This window comes from Delphinapterus leucas, chromosome 14 (assembly GCF_059928025.1).
Source record: "Delphinapterus leucas isolate spDelLeu-1000000601 "Yukka" chromosome 14, BTC_Dleu_Yukka2, whole genome shotgun sequence".
NCBI classification, from domain to species: Eukaryota; Metazoa; Chordata; class Mammalia; order Artiodactyla; family Monodontidae; genus Delphinapterus; species Delphinapterus leucas.
In genome coordinates, this window is record NC_143142.1 from 73,624,163 (window position 1) to 73,646,812 (window position 22,650).

Below are 22,650 nucleotides of genomic sequence, written 5' to 3' on the forward strand. Positions count from 1 at the left end.
AGGGGCCATAATTTTCTGAGCCATATCCTTGAGCTGTTTTGCAGATACTGAAATCCCCACCAGGTGGAGGAAATTAACTGCATGCTGACCTCAAGCACATAGACCCAGAGTGGCTGGAACCAGGAAGTTAATGATGTTGACTCTCGATTGCCTCACCACCAACCAATCAGAAAAATGTCCACGAGCTGAGCATGCACCCCACGACTCTCCCTCAATCTGTCTTTAAAAACCTTTCCCTGAAATCCACCAGGGAGTTCAGGTCTTTTGAGCATCAACTGCTCGTACTCCTTGCTTGGCAACTGCAATAAACACTGCACTTTCCTTTATCACAGCCCAGTGTCGGTAGATTGGCTTTACCACAGGAGGGCGAAAGAACGCAAGTTTGATTCAGTGACAGTTTATCAGATGAGGGAGTTGGGTTCAGGGAGATGAGGTCACTCCCAACTCCTTTATTAACAAGTGGTATTGGAATAGGTTTGTAGCAATCAGATTCTCGTAAGAGATAAGAGCTCAATGGATGTGACGCAGATGGAGATGTTGACGAGGCTATTACATAGATGGGTCTGGAGTTCAGAGAGATAATTTGGGGATTGTCAGTGTATAAATATGCTTGGCTGTGACACTCCTCACTTTCACAGCCGACCCGCTGCACAACTCAAGGGGGCAACAGTCCCATTTCTCCTGTGTGAAAGACAAGGACACAATTTGGGTTGAATTGTCCCTGCAAAAACTCATACGGTGAAGTCCTAACCCCCAAGGACCTCAGAATGTGACCTGTGTTGGAGATAGGGCCTTTACAGAGGTAATCAAGTCAAAACAAAGGTCATTAGGAAGGGTCCTGATCCAGTATGACTGGTGTCCTTATAATAAGAAGGGAAAATGTGGACCCAGACACGCATCTGGGGAGAACTCCACGTGAAGATTGGACTCATGCTGCCACAGGTCAAGGAACTACCAGAAGCTAAGAAAGGGGCTGCAACAGAGCTTCCTCTATCACCATGAGAGGGAGCATGGCCCTGCCAACACCTCGAGCTGGGACTTCCAGCCTCCAGAAGCATAAGACAATCCATTTCTGTTGTTTAAGCCACACAATTTGTGGTACTTTGTCACAGCGGCTCCAGGAAACTAATACAGACACCAAAGAAAGTATTGTGGACAACGTAACTCTGGGAACCAACCACTATCTTACCATTCATGTAGAGGTAGACGGAGAAAGAGGAAGGGATGGGCTGGAGAGGAAGATGGAGGTGAGACATCCCATCAGAATTGCTTCTGGTGCTAAAATGAAAGTTTGCGTCCCTGAGAAGCTGACAGACTGGTTTTTCTTAGTATCTGATGAAGACATGTAATGTTTGAAAAAAGCCTCTGAGATGATTTCTACCTTGGTCCATGTGGGCCTCTCATAAAAAATAGAATTTTAAAAATTCTTGATCCTGTGGTACCATTTGCAGTTCAAATATTTGTTCACTGCATCTGTCAAGTTGAAGTCTGTGCTCACATGACCACACAGATGAACCTGGCGGTCCATCTTGCCTCTCAGCTCTTATAGAACAGTCTAGAACAAGCCAGTTCTCAGAGGATTTCAGAGCTGCTACAGCAGAGAGTTGGAAAACATACCCTTTGCTGGAAGGCAGAAGAGGGTTTTGTGTCTCTTTGATTTTTTAGAACTATTGAAGCCCAAGTGGCGTCTGCAGATCTAAATGGGGGAGAAATGCCCATCTGTTCACATTTATACACACTGGGCCAGCAGAGCAGAGCGTACACAAAGGAAGCAAGCCAGGACCGGGCCGAGGCCAGCTCCTCCCATCTGCAAACAGTTGAACACATGCCCGACACACACACAAAACAGGATGTATATTTAGAAAAGAGAACACTATATAATTAGAAAATAATTACTTCTTTTGGCACTCTTTTTAATAAGAATCTATTGAAACCCTTTGCTATTAGGAGGCTTATCAGAAGCACGGCTGGGGAGGCGCTGATACAACAAGATAATGTGAAATATTCACACGATCCCAAACCAGACCTCTCCAGAACAGGCCGCCACTGGCAAGAAGTCCTCATCTCTGCCTTCCTCTTTAGTGATAAACCTGCTGTTGGAAACACCAGCCCATTTTAATGAGGTGTCATCTGCCCTTCACGGACCTCCGCTGTGGAGCCCTTTAGGCAACGGAGATGCTTGCATGCATATGACAACCCTGCAGGCATCAGGCACCAAATCTCCAGCTGGACCCACCAGGCTGTCCCAGCTCCATCCCGGGTTGAGTGTCTGTTGTGTTTATAGACCTCCTAGCACCTCACACTTCCAGGGGCAGATGGGAAAAACCATAGGAACTGGATGTGGTGCAAAGTGAGCTAGAACAATGGCAACGGGTGTGGGCATTTCTGAGACCCCAGAGAAACTCCTTTGGTGTAAGAGTTCACGGCACACTCAGCCTGTTAGTTGACGGTGCGAGGAAAACTGCCATTCATCTCAGAACAGAAGGTCAAGGTTTGGGTGGCTGGACAGATGGCCAGACAGCCCCACAAAGGCCATCCCTGGGAGCGCTGGCTGCGACAAATCCGACTGTGGGCACCCCTTCTGTCCCTGGTCCTCCAAATGTTTATAAACAGATGAAATCAGATTATAATAAACAATAAGGGCACTTGGAAAAATAAGCTAAGCATCTGTAAAAGGAGGCAGCGGCAGCGCCATCCAAGCCACGCTGTAGGCTGCCTGCAAAATGCCAAATCTGGGAGAAAATCCTTTCCTTTCCACTGTCTCTCCAAGTCCAAATTCAAAGCCAGCTCGGGGTGGGTGGGGGGAGGAGGGTTACAGGATGACTTTGACTTTTCATTTTGTACCTTTCAATAATTGTTTTGAACACTTGTGTTGATTTGTTTTTTTTTGTTTTTTTTTTTTTTTGCAGTACGCGGGCCTCTCACTGCTGCGGCCTCCCCTGCCGCGGAGCACAGGCTCCGGACGCACAGGCCCAGCGGCCACGGCCCACGGGCCCAGCCGCTCCACAGCACGCGGGATCCTCCCGGACCGGGGCATGAACCCATGACTCCCACATCGGCAGGCGGACTCCCAACCACTGTGCAACCAGAGAAGCCCGTGTTAATATTTTTATAATTACAAATTATTACCAAAGAGAGGGTCTTTGGTCCCACCCACACTGATGTATATACACTAATTCCAATCAAAATGTGTCCTGCGCTTTGTTCTTACGGAACTTTCTAGAGCTCCACTGCCAAATACATCTGCAGGATCTCTGCAGGGAAAGCAGGCTACAGGCTGCCTCATAGAAAAAACGAGCATTCTGTCATCTGTAGCTGGGGGAGTCATTTCAGAAGAAAAGCTGGAGATGACAGATTTTCTGAAAAGATGAGCTGTGAGTAGCTGAAGAGTTTTCTCCTTCAAATCTCTTTTCAAGACAAACATCACATCATGTCCTCTTCTTTATCTAAACCCCACGCCCGCGGAGAGCAGTATTCTCAAGCGGAAGCAGCCAGAAGTCTCCTGCGGAAGCCCGCTGCCTCGGAGGGACTGCACACGGTGACCACCCCGTACCGTGAGCGCTGCTGCCCTGTTTCTTTGTCTCCAAGTTGCTCCCTCCCAGCTGGATGCCTCCTCCAGCCGACTGCTGTTTGAACTCCAGGCCTAGTCACTCCCCTCAACATTTCAGGCTCTTTCTCCCTGTGATCTAGACACCCCTCCTAAGTGTGGTCCCAGGCCAGCACGCAGATCCCCTGGGAGCGTGATGGAAATGCAGAGTCTCAGGCCCCACCCCCGACCCACCGAATCAGAGCCTGCATTTTCACAAGATCCCAGGAGGTCCGTGTCCACTTTCAGTTTGAGGGCCCCTCAGAGGAGGCCTAGTAACCCTCCCTGGCCAGGGAGTAGTGGAAGCATCTTTAAAGACAGCAGCTTTCTGAAAAGGCTACATCCTGTAGGTTTCCTCCTTTGTGCCCTTCTGGAAAAAAGCAAAACTATGGAGGCAGTAAAACAACCGGTGGCTACCAGGAGTTGGGTCTGCAGGGAAGGAGGGAGAAATCGGTGGAGCACAGGGGATTTTTAGGGCAGCAAAATGACCGTGGGTGATGCTGTGATGGTGGACACGTCATTGTATGTGTGCCAAAACCCAGGGAGTGTGAGCGCAAAGAGTGGACTGAAATGGAAACTGTGGACTTTAATGAATCGTAATGTGTCAATACTGGCTCCTCAGTGATAAGAAATGTATCACACTAACGTAAGATGCGAATAATAGGGGGACATATGGAATGGCGGTAAGGGGCCATATGGGAACTCTTTGTACTTGCCACTCATTTTTTGGTACACGTAAAACTGCTCTAAAAAATAATCTATTACTTAGACAATAACAACAACACACTGTTGGGGCTTGAGATGTTCTTTTAGTTTGGGGTGCGTGAAACAGTCGCTGAGCTGTCCTTACAGCGTTTCCTCTTGCCCAATGTGAACTGCTGTGGCCATTCTGCTCCACAGCTGGGCAGGACCCAGACTGCTAGGAAGGAGACCCCTTTGGAATGGGTGGATGGGACCAGGACCCTGTGAGCTTGTGTGTCCCAGCCAGGATTTGTACGCATCTTCCAGAGTAATCCTACATGGGGCAGCCCTAGGTTTAGGGAGCTTGGATTTAGAGAGCAAAGTAGGAAGTGGATCACACTGGAAGTAGTGCTTTTAAGAATGGGGGAAAACACAGATGCAAATATTCTGTGCTCCGGGAGACGTATTAGGAAATTACTAATCCTGGAGGAATGTGAAATAGGGCACAAATTCTAAAGAAAAGTGTCTGTGCTAATACATGCATCTTACACTTTTTGTCTAAAGATGAATTTAATTAAACAGAACATTCTAACCAGATATGTGAGTAATGATGGGAAGTGGCCTGACGTTTCGGAAGCCCCCCTCCAGCTACAATAGCATAATCGACTCTAGTGCGACAGATAGACCCAATGACGGAATTCACGTTTTCTGTTGATATAGTAGCTGGATGTCCAGAAATTCTGAGGTTAGGAATGGCGGTAGGGAAGATTGGGGCTGTGGACAGAACCTGCTCAGGACCAAGTCCGTAACGAGACAGCCACGTGCAAATACACAAACAGACGCATAATGTGAGGTTGGTACAAAGGCTAACGGTACAGATAAAGATGGACTTCTTTGAGACTGACAATGGATTCAGTCTCTCCATAAGCCTGCTCACAAATCCTGCTCCGAAATCATCTCAGTGAAGACAGCAGGTGACAGCTTTGGAAGCAGCTCGGAATACAGGCAGCTGGGAATAAGGATTGTCAGCTCTCTGCAGGCTATGTGTTCCCTCCAGGGTGTTTTCAAATTTCTACCCACAAGGCTGTGTGCTGCCAGCCGGTGACCGTTAGTTAACAGGAGATGTTAGGTTTTCTTTCCTGCTGGGGTCCCAGATGCCGTCTTCTTCACGGTTGTGCAGTTTGGCTGAATTCTGCTTTTCCCAATGCTTGGCTTCTTCTGTTTCTGGCTGCTGTTTTGAAGCGACTTCAGCCCCAGCATTTTACAATACTTGTTACACTGGTGTAGCGCTTTAAACTGATCAATGAAGGTCATGGAACAGTTGCCTTTAAATCCTTTGTACCTGTGGGTTTGGGTGGAGGGAAACAATTTTTTTTTTTTTTTTAAACAGGACCCTTCACCAACATTCAAAGAAACGTTTCAGCGGGGAAACTAATGGTGTGTGAAAATATATTTATTCCTACTTTAGGCAAGAATGACCAAATGGTTGACATAACTACTGATAGAAGAAACAAAACCTGTGGATTGAAGTAAAGGCAAAGACCAACTGGCATGAAGTAAAGACCAAAGATTATGATCAGACAAATGTTCTAGGGGTTGACAGTTCTGCTATGTCAGCATTTTATAGCTTTTTTTTTTTTTTTTTAGTCATAGTGACTAGTGCTGGACCATCTCCATAAAAATTAGAAGATCTCTTGGTGATCTGAAAGCCATCCCATCCCATCCAGAGGTTCTGAATAAAGAAATCTAGAACTTTGGGGCTGGAAGAAGTTGAGTTTAGACCCTTCCACTTATCATTGAAGGAGTTTAGGCTGAGAGGCCTGTGCGGCCAGCCTAAGACAGCAAAGCAAGTGGGTGTGAGAGAAGAGACCAGGGTACAGCCCTCTGAGTCTCCCTCCTACAGAAGGGCTCTCTCCTGTGACAGTGCATCCTCTCCTCAGGAGAAGAATCTGGGCCTTTGTCTCTGGTAGGCTCCTGGAGGGACCCTGCTGACCTGCCTGGAGTGGTCTCGGGCTGTTCCTTTGGGTTGGGACATTTCATATTCAAATCGTCAATGGCTGTGTTTTCACCTCTCGATCGATCATGGGAGGTAAGTGTCTTCCTGAATGGACAAGTCCCCATGCCCCCAAATCTCCAAAATCCAGCAAGAGAGCTGGTGAAGGGTTGCTGAGAGGATGACGTTGAGGAAATGCACACAAACCACCTAGATCAGCGCACGACGTACAGTGGATGACGTTCAATTAATGCTGGCCAGGCTGTATTACAGTTGTCAAGGTTATAATTGGTGCAGCCGGTAGGGGCTTCCTGTGGAAGGGATGCTGAAGCTGAGATCGAAGGATATGGGATTTGCCTGGTAAAGAGGATACGCAGGGGTGTGGATGGCATATGAGACCATCGACATAATTTTCAGGGCCCAGTGCAAAACGAAAACATGGGTTCCTTGGGCAATAATTATTAAGACTTTCAAGATGACAACAGCAGAACATGCATTAAACGAAGCCCAGGCCCGTCTGAGTGTGGGGCCTTATGTGACCACACAGCCTGCCTGCCTAGGAAACTGGTCCTGCTGGGTGTGAGTGAGTTCTCCTGCATTTGATTAACAGGGCCAAACGCTAATTGGCAAAAGGAAGTCTGCAATGCTGGCATTGCGCTGAATCTGTAGCTAATGTGATTCAAGAAACTGAGCCTCCTTCATTTGCTGGTAGAAACCATAAAGGCCAACAGACCTGGCTTGAATAAACTGGGACTTGTGCGCTTTTCCCTAGGAAACCCAAGCTGGGTTTTAGGCTGTTAAGGGCCTGAAAGATTTCTTTCATCTCTGAAGCCAAAGCATCAGTGAGCGGCTCCATCCTGACGTGTTTGTTACAAATCCAGCCTGCCTCTTCCTCCTCCTTGAAGGGAAACGGCTCTTCCCCCTCTCCCTGGGAGCCCACAGTACGTTTTCTTGGGAAAAACGACTCCGTTTTTAAAAGCCAAACTCCCTCGTTGAAGAAAAAGTCAGCCCAAGACAGGTGTTGACTCTAGCGGGGTAGAAAGAAATGCCACTGCCAATCATGTCATCTTTACATTTCTATCTTCTTCTGTAGGAGGTCATGAGAAAGGCTAAAATAGCCTGACTGCATTTCCTTGTTGCCTGAGCACGCCCCGGAGGGATGCGAGGCCACTTGGACCTGTGATTGTCAGATGGAATGGAAAGCCTAATCCCATCCTCCTGCCAGGGAGGCCCCACTTGTCTCACACCGATTCCTGAGCTTCTCAAACTAGGATGATCAAACGCAGCCTCCCTACAGAAGCACATTGGAAACTAGTCAAGGTCATCTGTCTAAAGCTGCCTTGAGGCTTGTAAACATTCCGACAACACCTAGTCTCAGCAGAGAAGAATCACTAGTTGCACTGCAACCTCCCAGAAAATTTGCTAATTGCTTCTTAAGCCCAGCCTGGCGGCCAAGTGTATAATGCTGCGTAACAAATGGTCCCTTACATAATGGTTCCCACCTTCTGAAATGGGAATGGCTGAGTTTGGGACAAAGGAGCAGGACTTCTGGGCAGCCCAGCAGGGTGGAGCCCAGATCTCTTCCTAGGAATCTAGCACCTTCTTTAGACTCCTCCGGGAAAGCCAGAGTAGGCAGCAGAGACTGGGGCCGATTTTACTACAGAAGGCCGCACACAGATGGGGCAAGGCCCTAGAGTGAAGGCAGCTTTGCTCAGTCAAGGAGCCCCTGACTCAGCCCCTGGCTTCCTTCAAGCCCCAGCTCGAGTGCATTTCTGTGGAGCCTCCCCCCTCTCACACCATGAGAAGAAATCTCTCCAGCATCTTCCCTGTATCCTTGTGAGAACTACATCCACTTCTCAGAATTCAGGGTATGCCTTCCCGTGCACAGACTGATCTCCCCCAGGACACTACTTTATGTCCAGAATACCTGTCTAGGGAGGCTTTTCAATAAAGGTCAAGGGAAGAAATGAATGCATGCCAGCCCCATCCTCAGAGCTGCCTCATCTCGGCCCAGGGCATCTCCAGATCACACTGCTAAACTTCCTTTTCTCTCTCCGTCTAATTTTGGACTCTCAAATGGGCCTCCCAGGCAATATGGAACATCCCTCCCCAGCTATCTCAGGTGTAGACTATTTTTGCTACCTAGCATCTGCAGAATTAAAAATCTTTCTCCTTTCTCAATTTGGTCTCTGTCTCAGCCAGGGCTGCTGGGCTTCTATTTGACCTCTTATTCTCTCAAACTCACAGCCATTGCTGCTGCCTGGGAAGAAAACAGGGCAACATCGTTTGTGTTCCTAGATCAGTTAACCCAGAGTTTTTCCAAAGGACACAAGTTCAATTACACCAAGTGCTCGTACACCCAAGAAATGAAAAATCCAGGCTCTCCTGCTTGTGGTCCACCTTGCATGCCACGTGTGCCATCTGCCACCCTCAGAATTGGAGGGGACCACAAATTTGAAGCATCATGACATCTCTCCAGCAAGGTCCCCACTGGAGACACTCGCCATTGTTGTTCTTGTTGGATGAATGTATTGGGTCGAATAGTGTCTCCCCCAAAAGTCATGTCCTTCCCAGAACCTCAGAATGTGGCCTTATTTGGAAATAGTGTCATTGCAGATGTCATTAAGATGAGGTCATACTGGAGTAGAGCGGGCCCTTAATCCAATAAGGGCATCTTACTGGTGTCTGTGTAAGAAGAGGAGAGGATATAGACACACAGGGAGAATAGCACGTGACAACAGAGGCAGAGATGGGAGCCGTAATCTACAAGTCAAGGAACGTTGAGGATGGCAACAACCTCTGGAACGTAGGAGAGAGGAGGGGACACATTCTCCCTCAGAGCCTCCAGGAGACACCGACCCTGCTGCCTGACTCTGGACTTTCAGCCTCCAGAACTGGGGAAGGACACATTTCTATTGTTTTAAGCTACCCGGTTTTGTGATCATTCATTTTGGAAGCCCAAGGAATCTAATACAATGGGAGAAAATAACCTTGTATTTGAGAACTTTCTCACACATTTCCATTTTTAGAAACCTTAGTTCTATTGAATTTTATTAACGGAACCTTTGCACCCTTATCCTCAAATTAGTATAATTTTCTAGCCCATCGCTTTAAATTATCCATCTTCTCTCACAATCTCCAAGCATGGAACAATACATTTGTTCTACTGAACATCATCCAGCAGAGTGTTTTCGTAAATACCTTGCCCCTTGGATGGGAGTGGGGCCTACACGTCATGCAGGGGCCTTTTGCCAAAGTGCTGGCTTGAAGTGAGTAGGTCCGGGGTGGGGTCTGAGGTGCTGCATTTCTAACCAGCTCTGAACCCATGCTGATGCAGGGGCCCCCCCTTGGAGTAGCAAGGAGATGACTAAAGTGTGAATGATCTCACATCATCCTTCTTTGACTTCAGAAACCTCTTTAAATCGGAAAATGGATCTCTTTCCTTCTTGACGTTTGTGTCATACAACTTTGTAAAATCACACTGTCACAATCCACTTCAGGAGGAGCTAGGGGGCTATTTTTACATCCTGCCTTCGCTCCACACAGATTTATTCAGCTTTTCACCATTTGGTATTATGTTGGCTGCGGGTCTGTCATAAATGGCTTTTATTATGGTGAGATATGTTCCCTCTATACCCACGTTTTTCTGCATCTATGGAGACGATCATGTGGGTTTTGTCTTTTCTTTTGTTGATGTGGTGTATCACACTGATTGATTTGCGTATGTTGAACCATCCTTGTGACCCTGGAATGAATCCAACTTGATCATGGTATATGGTCCTTTTTTTTTTTAAAGGTCCTTTTTATGTGTTGTTGGATTCTGTTGGCTAATATTTTGTTGAGGATTACACAGATTTATTCAACATGTGTTGGAAACCGTGCTAGGCTGACTTCTTGCTTAAAAGCGAGTCCCCTTGGGCTTCCCTGGTGGCGCAGTGGTTGAGAGTCCGCCTGCCGATGCAGGGGACACGGGTTCGTGCCCCGGTCTGGGAAGATCCCACGTGCCGCGGAGCGGCTGGGCCCGTGAGCCATGGCCGCTGAGCCTGCGCGTCCGGAGCCTGTGCTCCACAACGGGAGAGGCCACAGCAGTGAGAGGCCCGCGTACCGCAAAAAAAAAAAAAAACCGAGTCCTCTTTCCTCTCTTGCTGACAATGGATGGCACAGCCTTTCGGACTCATACGAAAACCACCACTTGACAGCAATGGTCGGCTTCTCCCTCAGCTTAGCACAGATTCCCTGTGCAATTTACTGCCTCCAAACACGCCCAGAGAGGGGAGGGGGTGGAGCAAAGCTGCAGAAAACTCCCACCTCTGGCTGCGTGGAAGAAATCAAGGTTCTTGTCTGGCTTAATAAAGGACTCGTTTAAAGAAAACTCAGTGAGACAAGAAAAACCTATAGAGAATCCCCACACATTGGTAACCCTTTTAGAAGCAAGCCAGAAACTATTTATAACAGAGGTTTTAGTCTGAGATGTTTTCTAAAGAAAATTTTAATTTATGAGGAACGGCTAGAAGGACTTGGAATTCAGGTTGAGGATGGCGGGGAGGAATTGAAAGAAACCCCCTAGTTTGGGGAGGGGGTGTGCGTGTGCCGTGTCTGTGTGCAAAATAAAGCCAGGGCTGAATTTAGGAACAGGTAGAATCGATTGTCACCTATGTGGAAAAGAAAGGGCGCTAAGGGAGCTGCCCGCTCTGGAACCATCTAGTAATTCCTGCCATTCCATCAATATCTCCATTTCCTCATGTTTGTTCATTCATTTCTTCATTCACTGGGCACCAGCTGTATGGCAGACATCGTAAGGGGATTAAAAAGGATTAATAATGTACGTGGCTCTTTTCCAGAAAGCTGGCATCTTGCAGGGGAAACAGACACGTAAACAAATAATTACATTATGCTGTGATAAAGGGCTCCAGTAACCCAGGGATGTGATTTTTTTCCCCACTGCCTGGTGGGTTCTAAGGATGTTTCATGGAGGAATAATGGCTCTGGGAATATCTGGCAGGGGTAACAGCATGGACAAAAGTTCAGAGGATGTTCTGAGCAGACCAGGCGTCCTGAGGAGAGATGAGGCCGGAGGCCGTTTGTGGAAGGTTCATAAGCCATGCTGTCATTTCTCTTGTGGGTACTCAGGATTTCCCAAAATACGTTCCAAGGAACAAGAGCCCCATAAGATGCTTTGAAAAAAATAATAATTCTGTGTTGTAAATACTGTGGAAAATGCTATATAATCGCTCTCCTTGCCCCCTTGGGGTTCAAAATACACACCGGCTCTTGAAAGACCCTGTGAAGTCTCACACGGAGGAAACCTCCTACACTTATTCAAGCCAGGTCTCCTAGATTATTTGACAACAGCCATCTTGTTTTCACACGACCACTTTGCAAGCTGCTACCGTAAGAGTCACTGGGCCTTCTGGGGGGGACGATGTACCGTAATCAAATCCATTGCCCAGAGAAGTTGTATTCTGCTCCCGTCTCCAAGCTGACCTTGGAGGTCCCCTCTAGACAGGGGACCTCAGCCCCCAAACACCATGGGAAGCCCAGTCCAGCCAACACCACCCACCCTGGCCTCCCCCAAACACCATGGGAACCCCGGTCCAGCCAGCACCACCCACCCTGGCCTCCCCATCGCCAGAGCCTCCTGGTGGCCGTCTTTGCTTCTCGCCTTGTCTGGGGCGCATGCCATGGCCACCCCGGCTGTAAGTCAGATCACGGTCACACAACGGCTCAGAAGGCTTCACCTCCCTTAGAACAAAGCCTGGCTCCTTCGCATGGCTGCCAGCCTCTCTGTCCTTCTCGAGGCCGCCACAGCCCCTGCCCTCAGGCCTCCATTAAGCAAGAGCCACAGTGCCTCCATGGAAACAAGCCCTGGCACTTTCTTTCCTGACATCCACCCAGGCTGGGAGAAAGCCGGAGGGCAGCGGCACGCCCACGGTCTGGTTCTCGGCTTCTGCTAGCAAGGCCATTCCAGCAGCCCTGCACACTTGCCAGCCTTCTGCTCTGACGCCTTCGGAAGGCGCCCCAAACCCAGGGGGCCCTCTGTGATGTGAGCCCTAGGACGAGGGAGCAGAGAGGGGCCCCAGGGGAGAAGAGGGGGCCTCAGATGTCTACTATGGGTCCGTTCTTGAGGCCGGGAGGCCCGTCCCCGTGGCTGTGCGGGAAGCATGCGGTCCTCGCCTTATATCTGAAATGGAATCTGAAGCTGGGACCCAAGAGAGCCAAGGAGGGGAGACGGGGGACAAGACAGCCATGAAACAGGCAGTCTGAGACTGAGCTGCTGTCCCGGGCCACAGAGCTCCGACCCCCAAAGCCCCATCCTCATTCCACCTGCATATGGGGAGCCCCTTCAGGGCCACAGGGCCCGGAAGGTAAGGCGAGAGCATCAGCCTCGTCAGAAGAGCACCTGCTCCGACGTCCAGGGTGCGGGGAGGGTGGCGTGGAGGCCACCCTGGACAAGCCCTGAAACCCTCAGGCAGGGGCCTCTCCTCTGAAACGGACTCTATTCAGCCCCACAGTCTGTACCCCTATGGGCTCCTTCTCTTCGGCCTTTTTAGCCACACACACAAACCCCCCATGCCTTTTTCTAGTGGCATCTCCCTCTTCAATCCCTGTAACCTGGAGCCCCACCACTGCACTTTGTGTAGACCTTCCTGAAGGCACTGTAGCTTTTTTCCAGACAATTCTGCCTTCACCCAGCCCTACCCTCTCAGGCGCTCGTCCTCCTGCTGTCTACCAGCCTGTCCTGCAGGGGGCGGTCTCGAGTCCATCAATCTTTCGAGATCTTCTTTCAGTTCAGACTTGTCTCTGAATCTGGAAGACAAATGACTAGGGGCCTGGCTGTGTCCCTCTGGTTCTGGGCATGGACCGGACAGGGGGGTAAATAGTGAGTAGTGCTGGGGAAGTGGGAGGAAGCCCGTGGCTCCAACTCCAGTCACTTCAACAGAACTGTCTTTTGTGAGACTTTGGACAGGAGGCCAAGAGACTGCCATGCTATTCCCGCTCTGTGGACAGGCTGGGTCCTGGCTGACTCTTGGGCCCAGGAGACTCTGAACACACACTAGGAGCGTTGCCAGTAGTGCCAGCCTCGCCAAAATTGTGAAGAGAATAAAGTGTTCCCATCACGGGCCTCCACATCTCCTTGATGGCAAAGACTGGACAAATAAACCAGCCACTGACCAAGCAGCTCTGCTACATAATGGCTTGATCGGATTTAAATGAGATGCAGGCTGCCTTCCAGGGTAGGTGACAGCAGTGGCAGAATGGGAAGGCAGGTATTTGGGGTGTGAACGTGCCTTTATTAGGTCTCTTAGGCCTGTGAGACTGGTCCCCTAAAGCCTGGTGTTGGTGAGACAGCTAGAACATCCAGGATCTACAGCGACACGGGCCTGCTGTGCAAAGCACTGAAAGGATGTCAGGAAATTCTGTTCCAAATCCCTTTGTTTCCTGCCCTCCTGGAAGATTCATGCATTCCATTAAATAGTCGCCCAGAGTCACCACACACACACGCACACACACACACACACACACAGCACACGCCCCCGTGTGCACACAGGCACATCCCCGAGCCTATTCTCAGGGTGTGTTTCTTGAATATTAGGTCCCATGTCCTTCCACCCACAGGTATGTTTCGGCCCTTCCTCTCCAGGCAGGGTGGTGTCTCGGGATGGTGCCTGGGTTAAGCATCCCAGGTGGCTGCCGCCGCTCTGTCTGTTCATAGCACACAGGGCTCCATGGTGGGCTGCTCTTGGCATGGACGGCTGATCCTTTTTCTGGAACTCAGCTGACTGAATGTGGGAGGCTGTGTTAATTTTTCCTGTTTCATGGCTCATAGGCCAGCACGCTGACGCCAGGAGAGCCTGCTTTCTTGAGGCAGTTGTCCTCACTGTGTGTCTGCCTTGATATTTGGGCCCTATCACCTCACATTTGCCGCTCAGCAAGAACAAGCCATTCGTGATTCTCTCCGGGGTCTCCTGAATTTGGTTTCCACGTCAGGGATGCCTGACACATGCCATGTATCCTATGCATGATTGTTCTTTCTTCCAAAGGTAGAGCCACGATGCTGGCTGGCAGCCTGGTGGCCACAGGGAGGGGTTCCTCTGTGGTTATTCATATCGATCCTATTTTTGGTTCAATGCTTACAGACTGGGAAGAAATCTGCTCAGGGTACTTTTCTTTGTTTTTCACCAACATGAAGTGGGCTTTTTGGGGGAGAGATTACAGAAGACAAAAGCGTTGGCTCTGGTGCCCTCTGGTGGCTGAATCGCAATATCACCATCTCCCCAGAAACTCAACTGCTGGCTGGGGACAGGTGTGTGTGTTTGCAGGATCCACTGTGACATGTGCAGCTCTGCTCCCCAACAAGTGTTGGTATACACTGATTTTAGTTTAATTAGGTTAAATTTCCAAGTCTTCGGGTATGGAATTAGTCATGTTTTCCTCCTCTCCCTTCAGAGAACTCTAAATGCTCAAGCGATTTCAAATCAGAAATATGTTCGACAGTGTCGTTAGTATCTTGGGTCTGCCTAGAAAATGTATTATTCGATGTTGAAGCAATCCTATTTGCCACACTTTGTAACATGAAGTTTTGGTACGCAACACTGCTGAAGGATTGTAGGTATTGGGGTACAGGTGATTGGGATACAGCATTCTTTTTTTTTTTTTTTTTTTTTGCGGTACGCGGGCCTCTCACTGTTGTGGCCTCTCCAGTTGCAGAGCACAAGCTCCGGACGCACAGGCTCAGCGGCCATGGCTCACGGGCCCAGCCGCTCCGCGGCATGTGGAATCTTCCCGGACCGGGGCACGAACCCATGTCCCCTGCATCAGCAGGCGGACTCTCAACCACTGCGCCACCAGGGAAGCCCTGGGATACAGCATTCTTATCGCTGGCTCACAGGACAATATGCCATGCTTCAGTTTTAAGGCTCATACCACCAGGTAAAGTTGCATTAAAATGAATAAGTCATGATGGTCCCCTATTTTCTTTTATAAGATTATAAATAGTTTACCTTTTAAATAGTATTATGACTTCACTAAACAAGAGAACAAGCCAGGTCCCATTTACTGGGGCGTCCGCAGTCAAACATAGGGTTCAGGTTGAGTCACAGGGAATATTTTCTTTAGATGAAAATAAGTGGCTCCTCTTCCTGAAGAAGATCCTGACCACTGCCAGCCAAAAAGGGTGGACCCTAAATTTGGGAGATTTTCTTCTTTCTGGTTTAAATTTATTATCATCATTGTTAATAATTATTAAAGTAAGTCATACCTGCCTCCTCACTGTTTCTCCTGTCCATACCTGGTGTTCTTTTTCATGCGATTAAAAGAACATGTGTAATGCTGCCTACATGGAGCGCTGCTTCTTAGGACGGGGGCACCCGTTCCCTAGGCTTCCGGAGAGCGGGCCACTCTCCCTCTCCAGCACGGATGAAGGACGCCTGCGCAGGCTGCTCGCTAAGAATTAAGAGAAGGTGCTCAGTGCTCAACCACCAATCTCCTCTCCTGCTGTCTGGAAACCCTGTGGCATCTGCCAGGCTCCCCAGTCTTTCCTTCCCCTGCTCGAGGTTGCTTCCTACCTGGACTTCTTTGCCTGTCTGTAAGCTGCCTTTGCACTTGAACCCTTTGCAAGTCTCTCCCAGTGCCTGGTCTCCATTCTGCAGCTTTGACTTTCACTCGAGTTTCTTCAGTGGCACCCCGCCTCCTGTCCCTCGGGGCCCCGTACCCCATGTAGGGCTGCGCCTGTAAGCAGGCTGCCGCCTTTCCCTGCACCTCTGCTCCTCATGTGGCAAATAAGAAGGCGGGATGGACCCAGCCCCCAGGGGCCTCCGAAGACATCTCCCAGACCCCGCCCCTTGTCCTCTGGTCAGAGAAGCTTCCCCTTTTATCAGTTTTTGGAGGAAAAAGAAAAAAATGTGACTTCAAATAAAAGTTTTTTAAAAACACAATGGACAAGATGATCTAATACTCCTAATATCTAATCTTTCTCAGACACTTCAGAATTTCCTTCTCTCCCACCCCCTCCTTGGGAGGGAGGCAGTAAGTAACACTTAATAGACAACATTGTGCACTGGCCTCCAGCTACCAGCTCTAATGGGTGCTGGGCAGCTGTCCCAGGCCAGATAAGTCACATTAAAGCTGAGAACAAAACCAAAGGGATTGGATTTCTTTTTTAAATTAGGAGGAGAAAAAATATGGTCTGGGTTCCTGGAAGCCGTTAAGATGCTTTTAAAAGATATCTTAAATCATCACTCTTATGCTTGCCTTAGTTTTTGAAACTTCTTGGGCAGGTTTCTGCTTTGTTTTGGTAGACAGTTGTTCCAAATAATGGTATGGAATTTGCCTACCCGGAGGTCAGGCTGGGGCACGGGTTGCGGGGAAGGTATTTATGAAGCATGTACTGAGCTTCAGGGACTGGATGCAGATGAACTGGGGGAATCTTTTTTTTTTTTTTTTTTGCGGTACGCGGGCCTCTCACTGTTGTGGCCTCTCCCATCGCGGAGCACAGGCTCCGGACGCGCAGGCTCAGTGGCCACGGCTCACGGGTCTAGCCGCTCCATGGCATGTGGGATCTTCCTGCACCGGGGCACGAACCCGTGTCCCCTGCATCGGCAGGCGGACTCTCAACCACTGCGCCACCAGGGAAGCCCGAACTGGGGGAATCTTCAAGACAACCCCATGTCCCCATTCTGTAGATCAGTGGCTTTGAGAATGTCAGGTCTCATGTCCACAGAGCTGGTAAGATAAGAACCCAGCATTCAAACCAGGTCTGGATGAGGCCTGAATTTTTAATATTCTGCAAATATGGAGCCTGTAAAGGAAAGCTTTAACTTGGGAATTTTTTCTGGGGTCCAGGAAAAGTCCTTCGTAAATAGGGGTACCATATATTTTCTCAATGGGGAAACTTATCCAGGACAAATGAGTAACTAGACAGGACGCTAGGATGGCAGGCATGAAATAGTACTGTCCTGGGCAAATCAGGCTGTACTGTCACCCTTTTCATCACATGGGCCAAATTCCTATGACACCAAGAAGAAAGGCTACCACTAGAAGAATCAGAAGTGGCAGGACCAAGAACTGAACCCAAGTCTTCTTCTAAAAGCCCTGTGCTCCTCACTACATCATACTCCCCTCCTGATGTGCCCTCTTCACAAGCCCAAGGCCATGACCCAGTTCCCTGACCCATATGACAGGCTCCGGTCAGCAAGGGGGATGGAGTGTGGAGATAGGAAAATACAATTCTGTGTTGGAACTGAGCAGATTTTGAGAAGGAAAATATGCCAACTGCATCTTAGTTCTAAAACCAGATTAGAAGCTTTTGCGTAGTTGGTGAGAACTTCATGAATCAGACTTATTGATCTGCAGGTTAAAAGAGAGTGGTCCCCTTTCCACTTTTTTCAAATCCCTCTACTTTTCTCCATCCTCCATACACTGATTGAAAATTAGTGTACTTGTTAAAGCACTGCTGATGCTGATGGTCTGAAATAACCAGAAAACTCAAGTAAGTAAGTTGTTCCCAGCTGTAGCAGAGTGAGCTATATTAACCACGCTATTTTATCGTCCGTGTTTCTGACACTTTGACATCCGGGGCTTTGCTGGCCCTGGAGAGACTCCCCTTCCCAGGGTTAGCCAATTCCTAGAGATAGTAAATGACTGGCCTTCTAGAATGCCTTTCATATGCCAACTAACCAATCTGCAGCCTACTCCCACCATCTCCTCTACTGGGGTCTCACACTCTGGGCCACTATCCACCCGCCCTAATCACCCCAGGGCAGGTACCAGATGAGCCCAGACAGCCGGACACCCCAGAGCCTGCTGGGACTTTTCAAACTAGTCAATTCCAAGCTTGCTTACCCAGCCCCACCTATTCCTTCCCTCCAAAACCACAGTAAAAGCTCTCATCCATGTTTTCCCCTCACTCCTTCTGCCTGCTGACTGACCCTGGTGCTTCCCCATGTGGCCCCCCATGGCCTGGCAAGCCCCCTCCTCTTGGGAACTGTGAATACTCTTTTCAGTGGCAATTGTCTCCTGATCTGTCAGCTTCATCATATCTGAACCACAAGAAAGCCTACTTTAATTGAAGTATAGCTGATGTACAATATTATATGTTACAGGTGTACAACATAGTGATTCACACTTTTTAAAGATTATACTCCATTTATAGTTATTATAAAATATTGGCTATATTCCCCATGTTGCACAATATATCCTTGTAGCTTTTTTTTTTTTTTTTTTTGCGGTACGCGGGCCTCTCACTGTTGTGGCCTCTCCTGTTGCGGAGCACAGGCTCCAGACGCGCAGGCTTAGAGGCCATGGGTCACAGGCTTAGCCGCTCTGCAGCATGTGGGATCCTCTGGGACCGGGACATGAACCCGCGTCCCCTGCATCGGCAGGCGGACTCTCAACCACTGCGCCACCAGGGAAGCCCTTGTAGCTTATTTTATACCTAATAGATTGTACCTCTTAATCCCGTACCCCTCTCTTGCCCCTCCCCCCTTCTCTCCCCCCACTGGTAACCACTAGTTTGTTCTCTATATCTGTGAGTCTGCTTCTTTTTTGTTATATTCACTAGTTTGTTGTACTTTTTGGATTCCACGTATAAGTGATACACAATGTCTTTCTGACTTATTTCACTTAGCATAATGCCAAGTCCATCCATGTTGCTGCAAATGGCAAAATTTCAATCTTTTTTTATGGTTGAGTAGTATTCCTTTGTGTATATATATACCACATCTTCTTTACCCATTCATCTGTTGATGGACACTTAGGTTGCTTCCATATCTTGGCAACTGTAAATAATGCTGCTATGAACATTGGGGTGCATGTATCTTTCTGAATTAAGGGTTTTAATTTTTTTGGATATATACCCAGAAGTGGAATTTCTGAGACATATGGTAGTTCTATTTTTAGTTTGAGAAAACTCCATACTAAAACCTCCATTTTAAAACACACACCATCCCTTCTAAAAGTCACTTGCTTGCCCCCCCGCCCGCCCATTTCTTCCTCCTTACAAATGGTCCTAGTACATGGGAAGAGCAGCAGTGGGAGAAAGCATGGTAGCTCCAATCTGGAGCTTTATTTTCACAAAGAACCTCAAATAGCCTGCTCTCTCCTCATTAGTGGTCAAGCAAAGCAGTGAGAAGAGACAGTTTGTTCAAGAGATACCCCAGTAAAATGTTATTTTAGTGCTCTCCGGGCACACCCCACAGTGAGCAAAGCAACTCCCTATGCTAAATTCGGAAATCAATACCACTGACAACAACCATAGTCACTAATCACAGCCCTTCCATAGCCATTTGCCCCTGTAATCAATCATCAACATGGGAGTCTGGGAGCCGCCTAAAATACTTTTTAGTGAAAAGTATGGGGAAAATACATTAGAAATATGCAAATTGAGTTCACTCAGTTGCAAAACTAGAATTTTTAAAGAAGCTTCTAATAGTGAAGATATTAAATGTAGAAAAACAGAATATTCCTAGTTAAAAGGAGTCCCAATAATGCTGGCATTTCCCCCCCCAACCATGGGCCACCTGTTAGTAATCAATCTTGAAATGTGTTCAGAGTTCTTATTTGTTTCAAAGTTGGGAAACAAATGTGTTTCCCTGGGAGGACAAAGTCCATAAATATTTTAGGTAAGTGAGAGAAGTGAACTGAATTCATCCCAAGAACATCTGTCTTTCGCAGTTAGGACAAGAAGTCTCCTCTGCCCACGTCAGCCTAACAGCATCTGCCCGGTAGGTGTTTGGAAACCCAGAGGTGAGTGCTGTGCACTTGATTTTTTTTCTTCTACTCACCCTTTAGCCAATGTTGCTATGCCAACGTCAGTCAACTTCATTCCTACACCTATGGGAAGAGAGAGCAAAGACGGTATTTGTGTTACACGGGTCTCCTCAGAAAAAAGGGACCATCTATTCACAGGGAGGGGTAGCGTCAGCCCCATCATCATTTCCCTTCCTGCATAAACACATACTTTCCTCCTTGTTTCCATCAGCAGAAGCTGACAGCCTTTCAGACTGTGCATCCTGCTTTCCGGGAGCATAGTGGGCAAGGCAGGCTTCTGAGGCAGCCGGTCAGGGGAGCAAGGGGCGGGGCCTGCTCCGGAAACGAAAGTGCTGTCCTCTGCCTGCCTGGACCACTGCCTCTGCTGGAGGAGGGTGGCCTGTCACTTGTCCCAGGAGTTCTCTCCCCAGAAACGCTCTGATTTGGGCTTAGGCCTGTTCCGTGTTCTTCATCAAAAGCGGAAGCCCTTGTACAACAGTGAGAGAGTTCAAGGTGGCCTTTGTTCAGTTCAAGGCCAGACTGCAGAACACAATCACCCATCTCCAGAAAGATGGCATTCCGATTCAGGATTTAAGGTTTTCTGGGTCGGCTTTAGACCCAGGGAAGCACTACTGAGTTACGTGTAGACTTTTAACCATCGGCCTGGAGATGTCACGCGCGGTCTGACCTTTTGATGCTTATCCCAACCTCTCTCCATTAAGCCATTGGAAGTTGCGGGATGGAGGGCGGGATACCCAATCAACAAAACAGCTGCCTGAGCTTCCCACGCTGGTCCCTAAACAAGCCATAGGCATCCCTGGTAGAATCCCAAGCACTCAGGAGTCCTTTTGCTTCTCCCCTCCCAGCAGGAGCAGATGGGAGAGTGGCTAAGGAACCAGGGATTCAAAGAGAATGAAAGTCCTACTGTCTTGCAAGGTGGGGAAGGGCAAGGTTGCTGTCACCTTCTGTAATCAAAAAGCGCCATCCTTTCTCACCCAGGTCTGGAAGAAGGCAATCCTCTCTGATGCCCAGAGCGTGGACAGCCTCTGGCCTTTCCAGAATCTCCTTGACAGACCAGCTACCATTTCTGCTCCTGCCTTTCTAGGGTCGTGGCTGTAGGCACTGGCTCCGACTCCGTGGACCGCTGCCTTAATCTCACCTGTGCCATCTAGTGACCGGCCTTTTAGGGCAGGGCATGGGGTCCATGGTGCTATGCCACCTGAGCCTCGCCTCCTCTTCTCTGGCCCCCGACTCTTGTCCCACCCGGGCCAGGCTGTGGTCACTATATTCCCCAAGGCCAGCCGGCGACTTGCTCACTGAAGGGCCTGGCGGCCCAGAAGCCAGTCTGGGCTGTGGATGAAGGAACCAGCATCCCTGGCAAAAGCCAACCCTGGGGGTCAGGCCTGATGGCAACCTAGTTCCATGGGTCTCCCTCATATGAGCACTGTTTTCTGAGGCTCAGAAAAGGACAGCTAGGGACTTCCCTGGTGGCGCAGTGGTTAAGAATCCACCTGCCAATGCATGGGACACGGGTTCGAGCCCTGATCCGGGATGATCCCACGTGCCGCAGAGCAACTAAGCCCCTGCGCCACAACTACTGAGGCTGCGAGCCACAACTACTGAGCCTGCGCACCTAGAGCCCGTGCTCCGCAACTAGAGAAGCCACCGCAATAAGAAGCCCGTGCTCCTCAAAGAGTAGCCCCGCTCCCCGAAACTAGAGAAAGCCCACCTGCAGCAATGAAGATCCAATGCAGCCAAAAATAAATAAAATTAAATTACAAAAAAGGACAGCTAAAGCGTTAATTTTCTGATTCAGCAATGTCTGCCTGGAGTGAGGCAAAAATACATGTCATGCTGCTGTTCAGACAGAAGCAAAGAGCCCTGCTTTTCTGCAGGGCACCTGGGAGCTAAATTAGACACAGCACTTTGGGGGAGCCAGTAAGCATTTTAAAAGCTTTCACAGTTGGCAACTAATTCATCTCATTCTTTCAAAGCTGCTAACAACTAAAACACATGTGGAAATGCTTCACATAGTTTTTATGATAGGAACTGGGCTTAAAAAAAAAAAAAAACAAAAAATGACTCCAAACTGCAAAAGCCCTCTTTGGACATCTTGTTTCGTGGAAAAGTTGTACTTAAAAAGTACAGCTCTAAGCCGCATAGAAGTCCAATTTCAAACAGCCATTTGGCAAAAGGTCCTTAGGCTTGGGAATTGCTTTTCCTCAATTCTCACAATTACCAGCTGTCACTGATGTTTGGAAAAGTAGAATTTGATTTTCAAAAGGAATCTTCTCTCTTGGTTTTCTAGTTTGCCGGCAATTCAACAAAGGTTACTAAGGGTCTCTATAGGATAATAATTTAGATTATAGTGTGCAGCTATTAAACCAAGTTTGGGATAATAGTCATCTACAGGTTGTTTCTGATAGAAGGTAGGAAGAAGGCAGTATTACAGTTTGTTCTCCAGAACTTGAGTTCTTGGGTTATTTGGGTGACAGCTTCTTAGGAAGCCCAGTGGTCTCCGGTGTGTGCAGGTCTTAGGGCCAAATCACAGGCTCACCTTTCACCCCACTGACCTGCAGGACTCGCCACAATCTCATCAACAAGCCAAGGCAACCAGGGAGAGAATAACTTAAGAGTCTGAGAA

At 48.6% G+C, this 22,650-nt stretch overlaps 1 protein-coding gene across 3 annotated transcripts in view; it reads right to left on the reverse strand.

Annotated features, from left to right (window-relative positions):
- Positions 1-381: 381 nt before the first annotated feature.
- The window catches only part of ALPK2 (alpha kinase 2), a 159,792-nt gene continuing 137,523 nt past the window's right edge, over positions 382-22,650 (reverse strand). For all 3 annotated transcript variants that reach the window (XM_022584377.2, XM_022584376.2, XM_022584378.3), the window contains 2 exons: positions 20,042-20,090; positions 382-5,609 (listed from right to left, as the gene is read on the reverse strand). In XM_022584377.2, the coding sequence (XP_022440085.2) occupies positions 5,393-5,609; positions 20,042-20,090 (266 nt within the window). In that variant the 3' untranslated portion in view covers positions 382-5,392. The remainder of the gene's footprint in view (positions 5,610-20,041; positions 20,091-22,650) is intronic.